We start from the raw sequence: 14,799 nt of genomic DNA on the forward strand, positions 1-14,799 counted from the left end.
AGAATGTTTCCTATCTTACCCACAACTCAATTACACACAAGATCCAGGAGAAGATCTAGAAATGTTTTTCCTTGGTTGGCCAGTTGGGTGTCAAATGATTTAAAAGGTTTTAAAGTCAAATTAAAAAACGCCTTTTTGGAAATAATACACTGTATATTATTAGGCTTATAGTGTGTTTATAAAGCTATTGTTAGGACTGCTGCCCGACAGCTAGAAGGTCCTCAGTTCAAATTCCCAGCCAGCTGCAGCCTTTCTGTGTGGAGTTTCCTTAGCTGGACAATAAAACACTTCCCAAATTAAGCCGAACTGTCACTAATAAGCAGTTAATTCATACATCAAATGATGCTTGTTGATGTAGAAAATGTGTATCTGTACAGCAGAGTTGTGTTGAGTCATTTTAAAACTGCTGATCGAAGGAGGGAATAATATCCTACTAATAATAATACATCTGAACCACAATTTGCAAATATCATTTAAATACTGAATGAAGCGAACGTTGCTAATTATTTCCCAAGCAGTATCCTGTTCATTTGTACCTGGTGTTAAATAAATAAAAAGTGAAGACAATAAAGAAAAACTAGTGTCACTTTTGTTAAATACATGATTTATGTGCACTGTTTAAAAACTAAGCATCACCATAATGTTCTGAGTGAGAGTACAGTAGCTGCCAAAGGCATCAGATTATATGTAGATTATTCTACATATGAAAGCAGCTTTCCTTCAAAGAGCAGTTCTACATTTGATCATCAGTAAATGCTCGATTCTTGCATTATAATGTCTCCACTATGTTTTTAAAATCAACAAAACAGATTCTAGGATTAGTTAGTGTGAAACATGTCTCAAATTCAGTATGTAGACGGTCACTGAAAACGTATGTTAAGATATATAGGAAAGAAACTAAATTACTACTGCTTCAACACTTCTCTTCTCAAAACGAAAAGGAGCCATCAAAGAATTCACGTCGTTACCCTACGCCCATCCTGTAATCTCTGTGATTAATTTCTTTCACAATTCAAATGTTTGTTTTTTTTCTCAGTCATCTGAAGGCACAGGGAGAGACCTGGCTGCCAGCCAAGTCAGAGACACAAATAATGACCTGCACTGGCTGCTGCAGGACTAACACACAACTAAGGACTCCTGTGGTGGCTACCTTGCTACAATGACTGATAAATATTACTTGATGTCAGTGTGTCTTAATTTGCAACGTATATATGTGAAATTATAGATTTGGCAGAACACAATTGCAGTTTTTCATGATCAGTTCATCAAAGAAAGATTTTAGTTGGTAAATTAGGATTACAAGCATGAATGTGCAGCCGGAAACGAAGAAGGTAGCCTTTAACAGCATCACCATGTATGACAAGACATGAGATTCTTTAAGAAATATTTCCAATATTATAAGGAAATACATTTATTTGCATTTGCATTATTTGCAACTATCTTGGCAGGTTATGTTTATAGCTTAAAGAAGTTGGAAAATCCGGCTACTGGCACAGCACTGATTAAACAAACAAGATACAACATGTTAATGATGAGCTTGATGCTGGTAGGTGGATTTTGTTTGGACAGGTCCCCACGACACTGCCAGTCTTTACGCTGAGCTAAGCTACTGGCTCCAGTTTCATAAGGTAGAGAATTCACAGTCACCTTATGCTTGATGATTTTTGATCTCTGGTTTTTAATATGTTGGGCCTAAATTCTATTCATGTGACACAATATTCTAATTACCAAATAAACCAAAATACCAAATAACATTCATGTAATTGAAGACAGTGTTTGTTTGAGGTCATTGGAGCTTAAATAACATCAAATCAGACAAACACGGATATACTTTGACCACCAGCTTCTCAAACCTGGCCTGACTAAATATGCATCCTGTTAGAAGAATACTGTGACATTTGGGTGAGCCGTCACATGGTGGGCTGGTGTACAGTTGATTGTGCTTCCCGGTTTTAATGATGAATGCTGACATGGCTAACCAGACGTCTGAGGGGACAGTAACAAAGACAAATGTGCAAAGTTTTTCCACAGTCTGTTGAGTGTTTGTGAAAGAAAAATGACAAGGGAAATTCAGATTGTCCTTTCAGAGCTAATGGTTAATAAATTATATAAATGGTAATAGAAGGCGATTTGCCATTACAGTTTGATTGAATTAAAAGTGAATTAATCTCAACCCCTTGCTGCACTTGTCCAGTCCTTCCAACCTTCCTGGACGTGACAGTAATGTCCAATACAGAATATATCAGCCCTCTGCGACTAGTCCAGTCCATGTTTTCCTTTGTGATTCTTCAATCAGCCTTTCAGTCCATGTGGCCTTTAAAGGGAGGGTTTGTCTGCAAAAACCTGTCAGTCAAAAGAAAATTTCATTCAAAGCAAAACCAATCTGGATTGCTTTTTCCAGTGCTTACTTAACTTGGAGGCCCAAAAAAGGTCAAGTTCCAAAGAGAGGCTACATTCACTCAGCTTGGGTCCCCGACTGAAGGAGTTTGATGTAGTGTATTGCATGTTGCCTGCAGGTAGGTGAGGAAACAATGTAGATTTCAGTTTTTAAAGGAAGTTAAAGGACCCTTCAGAAAGGCTGTCAGGCCACCAAACCCAAGCGGGAGACTTTGGCAGACAGGAAGGAGTGGAGGATGAAGACAATCGGCTTTGGGCACGAGTGGAGGTCCAGTTGCTGGAGAAAGAGAGGAAACAACAATTCAAATTTTCTTTTAACAAGAGAGCATAATGCAAAACCTTATCAAGATAAAGAGGAGCAAGTCTCATTAAAAGATGTGAGAAGTCATCAAAACAGGAGGGATGACAGCTAGAAGACGAGGTGAGAAGGGAAGGTTTGTACATAAGCAGATAAAACCATAAACATATATTTAAAACTAAATTCACAGTCAACAGTTCCCCATGAGGCAAGGATTAGAAAGCCCTAGCTGGAGCAACAATAAACTGTGAACACACACATAAATGCACACGCACGCACACACACACACACCCTGATACACTGTGAACAGAGCTCTGTTCTTTGCCTTAATCAACAGCAGGTGATTTTGTCAGTACTGACTCAGGCCTATAGGGAGAATCAGCCTATAAATTCACACGTAATCTACTGTTTAGGTGGGTAAACTAGACTAATGAAACAGGAGTACACATCTACACATCAGGACTGAAAGAAAAGAGCTATATTGTTAAGTCCTATAGTTTCTCATTTAGTGCAATTTTCTGACAACTACCTGAAGTGATGGGAAGAGCATAGTGAAGCTTGGCAGAGTGCAGCAGAGTAGTTAGAGCAGGGAGGTGGGACTCGTACTCTCAAAACTGCATTTTGTAGCTTTAACTAAAATGGTGCGGAAGGTAAACATCCCACCTGCCGAGCACTAGCACATTATCACCGCCATTGTGAGTGTTTAGCCTAAAACTTTGTTGCTACATTTAGTTCAGCTTCACAGAGCTGCTAGTGTCACTAGGTATTTTTCTTATTTGTTCTTCTCTTTGCCTTTATCATCAACCACAGCAGAAGTGTGTGTATACTTTTTGCATACTACACAACTAATGGTTTGGCTCAATGCAAGCAGCATAACAGTTTCTGTATGGTGAGATAAACTGTCAGTGTGAAAAAATTAGACATGCATACTTTTTGCCAAAAAAACGACATAAAAGTCAACACCATAAATAAAATAAATAAATAAAAGCCCCAGCTGATTCTACTTTTGAATGCTAAGCTATTGAGCTATCATCCACAACCAAAAGTGCCTCGGGATTTTTTATAAACCCTCATCTATGACTGTGCTGGGACTCAGATATCAGACACCAAAATCTGTTCTGCTAACATAGCCAACAGAGGCTTTTGAATCAAAGCGCCCAAGGCTTTGCTTATTTGCCTTCAGCATAAACGGAGCAGTCAAACATGAGTGTATCTGGCAGAAGTTTTATACGGAGCTGCATGTGGACTGTTATGCAGACGGATGGAGAAGACTTGGAAACATGTCAGCTTCCAATTTCTGAATTTTATAAGCCTACAGAGTAAATATTTTATTGTTCACTCTGGCTTTACTTTTGTGCATACACTAAATCACAGTGCTAAGGCTTTATGAATGATGAGCACCTCAGTGTTGTTTTTTTTAGGTAAATCAGCTTGCAAAAGTGCCCGGAGGAGGTAAAGTAATGAAAGAGCCGCTGGAGCTCATCCTCCTGACACCAATACCAATAATCAGTATTGTTAAATGAGATCCAAAAGGCAAAAACTGAAACCTTTAACACAGGAATGACAAACATTTTGGTGGCAGAAGTGGTTGTGTTTCGTCGTTTTCAGGTAAAAAGATCAATCGATGCTGATTGCTTCACAAGGTTGCCCCTGAAACACAAATCAACTGGACTGCCATACAATGAGCTGTTGAGAACAGATTGAAGCTCGTACAGTAAGTGACAGGCAATTTTGAAAGAAAACTGTGCTTTCAAACACCCTCACCTTGTAAGATCTCTGCGCAAGCGTGAAGTTTTTATTTCAGGAGTTATTTTCTGATCAAGTGCTGTAATTTACTTTTTGGTGTACCACTTTCCCCTCTGCCTGTCTTATATACTTGTACTCCTGTTTGTGTTTTGCTTCATTTCCCAAAAGGCCTACTGAAACCCCCTGAGGGTGGGTATGAACTTGTTCTATTTACTGCCAGTTGTACATGACCACAGCAAAGTAAGCCTGATATTGGGTGTTATTTTCCATCACTTGTAAAGCAAGAACTTGAAAGTGAAATGATTAATGTATTTCTAAAAGCAAGAGAGGAATGTTTTAATTCAAAACAGGAAATTAATAATAAATAAATAGTTTGGACCGTGTTAATTAATGAGGAAAAAATGGCTTTATGTTGACTTATACTGCAACATTCAATCTGAATCTGAGACGTCCCCAATAGTAACACAAAATCCTAGTGAACCATGGTGAAAAATTATAGGCAAAAGCATACTGGGTAACTGCAGCGGCAGTGTTTGTACGTAGTCATTCTATGTATGAAGATACATAGAAATGATTAATTCAAGGGTTACATTTGGTGCTTTTTAATTGTTAAAAATATGCCAATATGATTTAAAATTATTAATGTTTGGCAATTTATACGTAAAACATTCATTTGGAAAATGACAATTATTTGAATCAAAGTTAGAATTTTTGGTGGTGTGAGCAGAAACACTATTACTTTTCCCACAAAGGACAACTGAGCTCCAGTCAGAGCATGTCTTGTTACATTGTGTGTGACAAAACTTAATAAAATAAAACCACTCACAATCTCCCCCTCTCTCCCTCCAAAGTCAAGTAAGAGCATGCGAACTCCATCATCCGAGGACATCTTTAGTTTTTCAAAGGGGTAGGAGAGCAGTGCTTTGGGCCTGGAAGGTGTGCGATCTTCTCTCTCCTCTTCATTCTCCACTTCTGCCAGTTTGGAGTCGGCCAGCACAGAGAAGCCGTGCTCATAGTGTATCACCAGCCGGCACTCTTGACCTCGATACAGACAACCTGGGAGACAGGCAAAGAGGATATTTATCATTTTTGATTGTTAACAAGAAGTTTGTGAACAAATCTTCCTGTTCAAGTCCTATTTCTGTGCATTAATAATATGAAAATGGCATAAACAAGATTTACAGTACAGGTCAGAATGCAAATCACATTGTGTTTGAAGTCCACAGTATACATTTTAAATGTATGTCATCCCTGTCCTTGGAAAACCTCCTGTCCTCCTAACTTTTCTATTGTGTAATGAGTTCAGTGCCAAGGGCTGGCTCCAACTAGAGGGACCATTCAGAATGATAAATGTTTTATGTTAATAGGTTGAATGTTTGTACAAAATGTTTTAATTTCCAATGTTAACAAATAGAATGAGTGATGTTGACATGATCTACCCAGCCCTGTCAGGTTTACTCAGTTCTCCTGACTCTGTGACCTGATGACTCCACAGAATTTTAAATCCAGGTGTCTCCACAACCTGGATTTAGAACTGAAGATGACTTTCAGATGAGACGTAAAATAACTACATGAAGTCCAGATGCAACTGAATAAAGCACCTTTGGAATAAGATACTTTTGGCTGTATTTTCCTGCTCTTACTGTTTTGAAGGCTTTTACTCTCTCAGTTTATTAGGGGCACAGAGCTGAAAGTAATGCCCTGCAACAAATTACATTTTCTCAACTCTTGTGATAATAAGACTTGGATTCTCTTAAAATACAGAGAGGTTTTCTAATTTATATCAACCAGGGTAGAATAAACATATATATGGACACATTTCTCAGAAAGTACTAGTTTTATAAACTGTTCAGACAAAAAAATGGTGTATTTCTATAATTTTTCTAATGTAAAAATATCTTGTTTGTTTGTTGCTGATTGTGGTGATCTCAGTGGCCCCAGGAAAATAAACCTATTCAGGCACCACCAGACTAACCCCTCCAATCATTTTCCCTCCTACGTTTGTTCCTGGTGACCACAAAGAGGTTTTAATTTAATTGTGCAGACGATAACACGTCATACAGTAGCTTGAAGGGGCCCCACTAGTGGTAGAAAGTAACAGTACTTAAGAACATTTTTCAAGTACTGTATCTGTACTTTACTTAAAGTAGATTTAATTATTGCTACTTTGACTTTTATTACACTATGTAGAACAGCAAATATCTTTAGTTTTTACTCAACTACATTTCTAATGTAATTTTAATAAGTTGAAATGTTATAATTACATTACTTTACACATTTCATAATATACAACTTTTTCAGTTTTTTCTTTTTTTAATTCAAACAAATCAATAGTGATCATATCAACCTAAATCATCATATCATATCATCAAATCATATTTACCTAAATAACACATTACGATTTACCACATTTTAGGAACTGACTGTTCTTGTCATGTAAGGCCCCCCCCGCTGTTTGTCCTGTCTCTTCAAAACATACGTCATGAAAACTGAGTGTACTACCTTACTCTATTCTCTCAACTTAGGTATCACTTTACTCTTCCATAATGACAACCCCGTCTCATCTCCACACAATGTGAGCTTGCTGCATTTGCCTCTTTTTTTAGTGTCTTGACAGAAAGGTTCTCTGTAGCACTAGCTTCTCTGTGGCCTGCTTCAGCCTCTTTTATGTCATCGAACCGTCTATTAAACCACATTTTCAGCCGATGCTAATCACCCTACGCAAATAAAATCTATCCTTATCCAGTTATTTATTAAAAGGACATTGTGTAACCAAAGCTGGCGCATGCACACACACACACACACACACACACGGGCACACACTCACACACACCTCTGACAATGATCAAACACAATTCTTGAACTGTTGTGGGTGAATGCTAAATGGACTGTGTGAATGTGATTGTATGTATGTATGGAAGTGTACCATAGTTTCCTCACTGTTGTGTTGGCAGAGAGAAACTCATGAAAAGCACTCTGAAAAAACCTTTTCACAATTAGAGACACTGACACAAAGACAAGTCAAATTATAGTAGGTTCAGAACCAACTAGCAGCAGACATTTGGTAGGTGTATTTATTACTTTAGGCGATGGCATCAGCTGTTTCAGTCACCGGCTGCTTTGCTTACCAGCAGTGTCTAGTCTTATCCATCGATACTACTCTCTACTGCTGATACATTTGATGCAATAGCAGTTTTACTATTGCAGCTCACTGGTTTCTGTTACAGTTATCTTTCCTTTCCTTATCAACTGTTGCTTACAACTTTAGGAAGTCATTTCAAACGAAATCAAATAGAAAAATGAGGCAAACACAGTCAAATACACAGTGTAATATAACCAGAACCCTTAAGACATCCCATTCATAATAAAATATTAATCTCATAACGTGTAATAATATTCTACTAATGTATATACAATGTGGAAGGACAAAGGCTCCCTAATGGTATAACAGTCTTAAATGGGGCAAAGAGTATTTGTCGTGCAGGAACAAAAATTAGACCTGAAGTTCTGCTCGTTTACCTGAGTGCCTTGATCTGTGGGGTGAGCGGAGTTTCCCACCAGAATACACACAAGCAAACAGAAAGACAAAGAGGCTTTTCAGGCTGCAACAAAAGCCCTTCCCTCACCTGACGGTGAGTGGGAAAGACAGAAAGAGGGAAGGACGGGCACAGAGTGATAACCGAGAGAGAGAGAGAGAGAGAGAGAGAGAGAGAGAGAGACACCAAGAGGCAAAGGATGAAAAGGTTAAAAGGTTATTAAGGGACAGAAACTTGGTTTTTACAGTAATTTGTTTAAAACTTAGACATGACACTAGCAGCAGATTAAGCTCTTCATATTTTAGAAATGCATCCCACTGTGCTTAAATTTTACTGTCACAGCAGGTTAATGGGTTAATTTTCCAAAACCACTGAGGTAAAAATTGCTCCAAGTGATTAGACTACCGGTTCATTAAGGAGACTCAATCGACCTCTAGGATAATTTAACAAGCTATGCAGCTGTCACCTTTGACAACAAAAATAATGAGAAGGTGAGAAGTAGGATTACTGACTTTGAACAGCAGAAACCGTTCATCAAATTACGCTTTAAATCCAAGTTTGTTCTTAGAAGCTGTATAGCATTGCATAAAAAAAAGGGAAAAAAGTTCAAAGGGTGTAACACAAAACAAAAACTTGGCCAACTGTTGGCCTCATGTGTTTATATGAATTAAAACATCACAGTTCATTACAGTAAGGTGAGACAGTAGGAGCAGTAGACAGAGACAGGGTTTACCCTTGACACTGTGAATCTATAAAGTGCATTATTTTGCTAATTCCTCAAAATATCAATATTACCTCTGAAAAGTAGAGGTCACCTTCGATATAATAATAAGAAATGACAGCGGGCCAAGTGCTGGTGAAATTTGATTTTGGAGGCGAACAAATTACTTTCCCCTTTAAAATCCTTCTAAGAATGGCCTGCTGCCCAGTGAGTTATTGAGAGTTAATCTATCATCAGAGCGCATCTTTATCACAAGCCTTGACAGTGAATAAACCATCACAATGATTTATTACAATGTTACGCAGATGATAAGCTGACAAGGTCAGCACAACGACTCCTCAAGTGGCAAATGCTGAAAAATGACTGAATGCACTTTTTATGCAAAATCACACTCCTCAGGAAAGTGTAAATGACTTCCCTGCTTCAACTATAAGATGAAGAGGGTTTAGTGCTAACGTCAATCTGTTTCAGAAGTTATGGGACATAGTTTAGAGAGAAATTCAATAGTGAGCAACATTCAAAACTATTGTCGTTCTCACCATTTGTTGGCCTGTGTCTCGAATCACTGTTACACAAAATTAAAGCTGCTGTGAGAAACATTTTTAGCCATGGTAGCAGCATGGCTCTGTGGATAGTGGTCTAGACTCAAATATTTAATATTTCAGAAGCTATTGTTTGGAAATCACTACACTACATGCTGATTAAAAGTGTCCCATGATTCCAAATAGTCTACAGAGTTCTAACTGAAGGGCTGCAGCTTTAATTATTATGCTGTTTTTTTAACAAAGAAATTCTAAAAACTTGCTATATGCTGTCTCTCCACAACAAACTGCAAACAGGAAAAGTTAGAAGATCCACATATTTCCCTCCGGAGTTGGTAGGAACACAAACAAACAACATATATTAGACTTCAATCATCAGTTAAAACATACCTGCAAATGAAAGTTAATGTTGTTCTATATCTACTTACATCAGTGTGTTTCTGTTGTGCCCAAGTGGTCAAAAAAACAAAACAAAGAAATCAAAAACTCAATCTCACTGCTGCTTTAAAGGAACAACATGTCAATATTTAGCAGCTTTTTCCAGTCTAGACTGTTTTGTCATGGGTTTAAATATCTAAACATCCCTGTAACATTGACACAGGATAATCACAATGACATCCCAAATCTCATTAGTATCCCACACCTTGGAGTGTAACACTTAAATCAAACTGCAAGCATGAAAGAAGCCTCGCTATGCTAGTCACAGCATAATATGTAAACTTGGGTCCGTGAGTCCAGATACAATTTAGGAACGTTTGCAGAATGAGGATGCAGAGTTGAGGTTATGTATCATTGCTGAAGGATTAACATTGAATGGAGTTGGAAGTAAAGGTTAATCTTGAATGGTGTCATCATGGGGGGAGAAGTGCAGTTCCCAGGACATTTTGTGCTTGAAGAGGGAGGGAGGCACAGAGCGAGCGGAGTGGGATATTCTGCTGGAATTCCCTGGACGACCAATACTTAAAGCCAAACATCATCCACGCATGCACACACACACAAACACAGAAACAGACACAAACACAGAAACACACACACACACACACACACACACACACACACACACACACATACACAGCATTCCTTTCTATATATAGTAAGCATTTTGACCATGTCTTCCATGTGGTTGCAAACTTATAATACAAACCTGGATCCACCTTAGGGGATGTGAAAGTCCAGTGCATATATACAGTAAATTAAAAATGTTCTCATGCACTGGATTTAGACTTTATTTTAGGCTCGTAGGACCTCAGGCAATACTTACCCTTGCAGCCTCTTAAATCTCTATGGATATGTTTTCCTGTAGCATGCCTGAACACGACTGATGAAGCATCACAGATTGCAGCACAGTGACCTGTGCATCTCACTCCCTCTATGTCATGTTTGTGTGTTCCTGCCTCTGAGTGTGTATGTGTTTCTATATTTGTTCACCCATTTTAATGAGCCTACTGAATTGGAGGGATCAAGTGTTAGGTATCAGCACTCACTTGTAGTGACTTCTTTGATCATTTCAGCTGAGGCGTGACATCCGTTGACTATGTGTCTAGTCCAAATCGACAGATCCTTAGTGGTCTCAACCCGGAATAGGTGAGTCTCAATGCCAAGCCTCGTACCAGTCCGAGTGGCAAAGAATAGCTCTGTGCCAGAGTGAGGGGAACCCCGGTCAGGGCCAGAGTGGACCAGACTGAATGAACACATACAAACATTTATTTTCATGTAGTATGTAGGGGAAGGCAATTTTCTTTTTCAAGTATCTTGTCATGACAAAACATATTTGTACTGAGGAAGGCTCTGACATGAAAACTCTCCTGTTTTGCAGATATTATATTTTCTGCCTCACAGTCTTATAAAAACATGTTTCTTCTGACCTAACAAGGGCAAGACACAAAGCTATGCAAAATGTTATTCAGCAGCAACAAGGCTAAACATCTCATGCAGGGCTTTCATCTTTGTGAGTCCCCGTAAGAAAGAAACACTCCTAACACGAATAAAAAGTTGAAGTTCAAAATTTGTTTTTTACTTCCATGTCCTTAAAATACATGTTTAAATAGTAGTTTTTAATTGAGTTGCTCAAAATAACAATGTTAACCTGCAGGTATTTTATAGGTAATAGGTATACATTTAACATTAAGTAGCAGTAGATTTTAGAATATAAATCTATATAAATGGATTACTGTGGCAACACATTAGTCTCAATAAAACTCATATTATTTTTTATGTATTTTTAATGTGCACCATGCTGTTTGAGCTGGTGATGTCCATACAGTACATACGATGGGGGACCTACCGTGTTGCTAAAAGCGGGTAAGTGTGGGCAGGGCTTTGCCAGGCCTCCTTGCTTCGAGGTAGACTGTCATAGAGCAGCAGGTCTTTCTCTGTCAGTACCACCAACACTGGCTTCCAGCACTGCTTCTCGCTCTCTGTCTGCAGCACACACAGATAAACATAACCAGCTCTGTTTATTTTCAGTGCAAACTTATCCTGTGAAGGTAAAAAGCAAACAAACAAAACAAAGCTGGTTGTGAATAGGAGCATTGCGTTTTTATGTTAGTTGCAAAAATGATCAAGGTCTGAAGTGAAAACTTTAAATTGATTACTGAATCTGACCAACAGCACAAAAAGTTTTATAATTGATAAAATGAACAACTAATGGTTTAAATTTGAACATGTAACAGCAGATATTTATAACTGGTTGTGTGCCTGTGTAAACGTGAATGTGTGTTTATATATAATAATGTGTAACATAATATGTAAGACTGTGTGTACTCAGCAGTGGGTGTAGAACAGTCTTCACCTCTCAACTTAATGACTGGGTACACAAACATCATTTTTCTCTCTCACGTACACTCTTGTGCTTTCTTGTGCTTTGTCAGCATGTATCATCCAAAATGCTCCTAAATAATCACTGAATGAACAAACTAACTGTTCTGGTAGCTTCACTGAAAACGTTCAGAATCAGTACCCTGTGGGGAATTTTCTGAAAACAAAAAGTGGCTAGTGTCCATCTGCAGGTACACTTTTTACACATTTACTTTGTTGTGCCCCCTCGCCTATCCAGCATTCCTAACAAGCAAACCCCTCGGTTTCTCTGCAGAACACACACACTGGTAATCTGTTAACATAGTCCACACATAGTCACACACATTTTAAAACAGCTTATTTGCGGCATGGCTATGGAAACCTAAGCTGCTCTTTGAAATTCTGCCACAGCCAATCACATTGCGAGATTTAGAGGGTCAATAGTCAAGTTTTTAACATATGAGAATATGTTGCTAAGTAACAGTATTATACTACATTTAAAGGATCAAATATTGGCAACTTCATGAGGACTAAATTAGACAGGTATTGATGGAAGTGTGTTTGTGTGTTTGTGTGTGTGTGTGTGTGTGTGAGTGTGTGTGTGTGTATGTGCTTGTTTGCATTTGTGTTTGTGTTTTAAACAGAGTGAAAGTCTCTCTTTTCTATTTGCTAGTGCAAATTTAAAAAATGTGAACATGTGTGTGTACAGAAGATATGCACAATTAAAAATATGCACACATACACTGGTATATGTGTACACATATATGCACTTCTTGTTGTAGTTTCTGAGATCACTTATTGCCATAATGTATTCCTGAGCTTGTAACATATCATCAAGCCTTACACTAATATTTGAAATAAAGAGCTTCATAGAGGAACATTGGGAAAAACAAGTCAGACAGGTCACAACAGACAACGTAAACGCTGAAGTGTTTATCAGATGTTTGAACATTATCTGAAGTGCTTGCCCTAAATGTTTTAACAGTCAAAGTTGGGAGCATCATCATCAGATAATTTCTGTATCTTTCCTTAGCATACAACCTGACATTCACACGCAACAGTAGCTCAGATGTGTAAAGGTGATAAAGATTAAGGTTTGCAAAGCTATCTCAAGCTTTATGTATGTACAAATAAGTGAAACCCTATGAATGCCTTTGAAGATATCCAAAGATGTGTGATTTTATTGCAATGTAATTATTTGATATATTGTACAGACTAGTTTAAGCCTGGCACAAACAAGACATTAATGTATCTCAAGATGACTTTAATGTAACTCAATTCATGAAACTAAAAATCCAATATGCTCAACTGCTCATTTAAGTGATTAGTTAAGTTATATAGTTATAGATAAAAATAAAAACAACATTGATACAGCAATACACATAATCAAACCTTTAGGTGTAATGTCAGAAATAGCTGCCCATGTCCTAGAAAAATATATCGGGTGCAAAGCAAATATCAGGTTTAATACATAGGGTTCACAGCTTTGTAGACAGACACATCTTTAAACCTAGTCCTTACCATTAAAATGGCAGAAATTTAGCATTGGTGTCACTCACACTCACACTCACACACACACACTTTTGCATTCTACAGCTGGCTATTATAAGGCGTTTTACACTCCCTGTCTATCTCACATACACATGTATCCACACCGACTCCTACCTTCCCTGCCAGCCATCCCAGGTGTCGTATCTCTTTGCTGCCAGCAACCCCCGTCCTCACTGTGTTCTGGATGACCTCTGCCAGTTTTCGCTGTAGTGAGATGACAGGTTTTGAGATAGATGATTGTTCAGGATGCATTAGCCGCAAAACATCCCTGGAGCAGCTAAATCACAGCCATTTCAACTTATAGTTGTAATGGTCAGACTTGTGATAAGAATTACCAAAATCAGTATCAAAATCAATCTTATAAAAGACAGACCTCTGCCAGTGATGATGTGACAGAGTGCATGGCAGAGAACCAGGACAGGGCAGATGGCTGGTCTGGACAGCGCAGCACCACAGTGTGCCTGGCATCAGGGGAGTGGAGCTCCAGTTGTCTGGAAGAAGAGATAAGGAGCGTTCAAAAAACTTTAAGCTCTCTGTTATCTTTTATAGTTCACAGAAAGAAAATCTTTCATACTACTGAAAATGTATTCCAATTTGTGTTTATGTAGTTTCATTTAATTGTACAAGCCAAATGTTTCACCTTCAACAGATACTTGTTATACTCTCGAAAATAGGCACTTGATGTAAATTCCATTCCAATGTTATTCAAGTCAATCTGAAACATGAAAAAAGGCTCCCACTACATTTCTATATTTAATCTAGTTATATTAATATTTCTGGCCTTGAAAAAAATTTGTCTGTAGGATGCTTTACAATCGGCTTTTTGAAAATGTACTCAGGGAATATGAATTTTAAAATGCTCAAGTGGCAGCCTTCACAGTGTATATTGCAGTCCTAAAACCAGCAGCAAAAACACTCTGGAGACATCTGTTAAAGCAGGTTCAGGGTTCAACCTTCAATGTAGAAAAAAAGACATTTTTTCTGGGAGCACAGGAATAGTTTTGACTCAGTACATCAATAGAAAGAGAAATTATCAAATTTTGAGTTTCCCAACTCTGAACAAATCAAACATCCCCGCTAACAGCACTCCACTGCACAGGTGATCCCAGTGGTTAAGTATAGAAACTACTCCACACGCTGGGTGGTTTCAGCTCTGTAAACATGCTTTCTTTGCAGTTTGTTTTACACACGCACACACACAGGCCTGGAAAA

At 38.2% G+C, this 14,799-nt stretch overlaps 1 protein-coding gene across 1 annotated transcript in view; it reads right to left on the reverse strand.

Moving 5' to 3' along the window:
- Nucleotides 1-587: 587 nt before the first annotated feature.
- The window catches only part of sntb1 (syntrophin, basic 1), a 32,344-nt gene continuing 18,132 nt past the window's right edge, over nt 588-14,799 (reverse strand). Inside the window, exons 3-8 of the mRNA XM_067510903.1 lie at nt 13,961-14,078; nt 13,702-13,791; nt 11,525-11,661; nt 10,725-10,921; nt 5,268-5,497; nt 588-2,674 (exon numbers count right to left, since the gene is read on the reverse strand). Of these exons, the coding sequence (XP_067367004.1) occupies nt 2,582-2,674; nt 5,268-5,497; nt 10,725-10,921; nt 11,525-11,661; nt 13,702-13,791; nt 13,961-14,078 (865 nt within the window). The 3' untranslated portion in view covers nt 588-2,581. The remainder of the gene's footprint in view (nt 2,675-5,267; nt 5,498-10,724; nt 10,922-11,524; nt 11,662-13,701; nt 13,792-13,960; nt 14,079-14,799) is intronic.

Source organism: Channa argus, chromosome 7, assembly GCF_033026475.1.
Source record: "Channa argus isolate prfri chromosome 7, Channa argus male v1.0, whole genome shotgun sequence".
Taxonomy (NCBI): domain Eukaryota; kingdom Metazoa; phylum Chordata; class Actinopteri; order Anabantiformes; family Channidae; genus Channa; species Channa argus.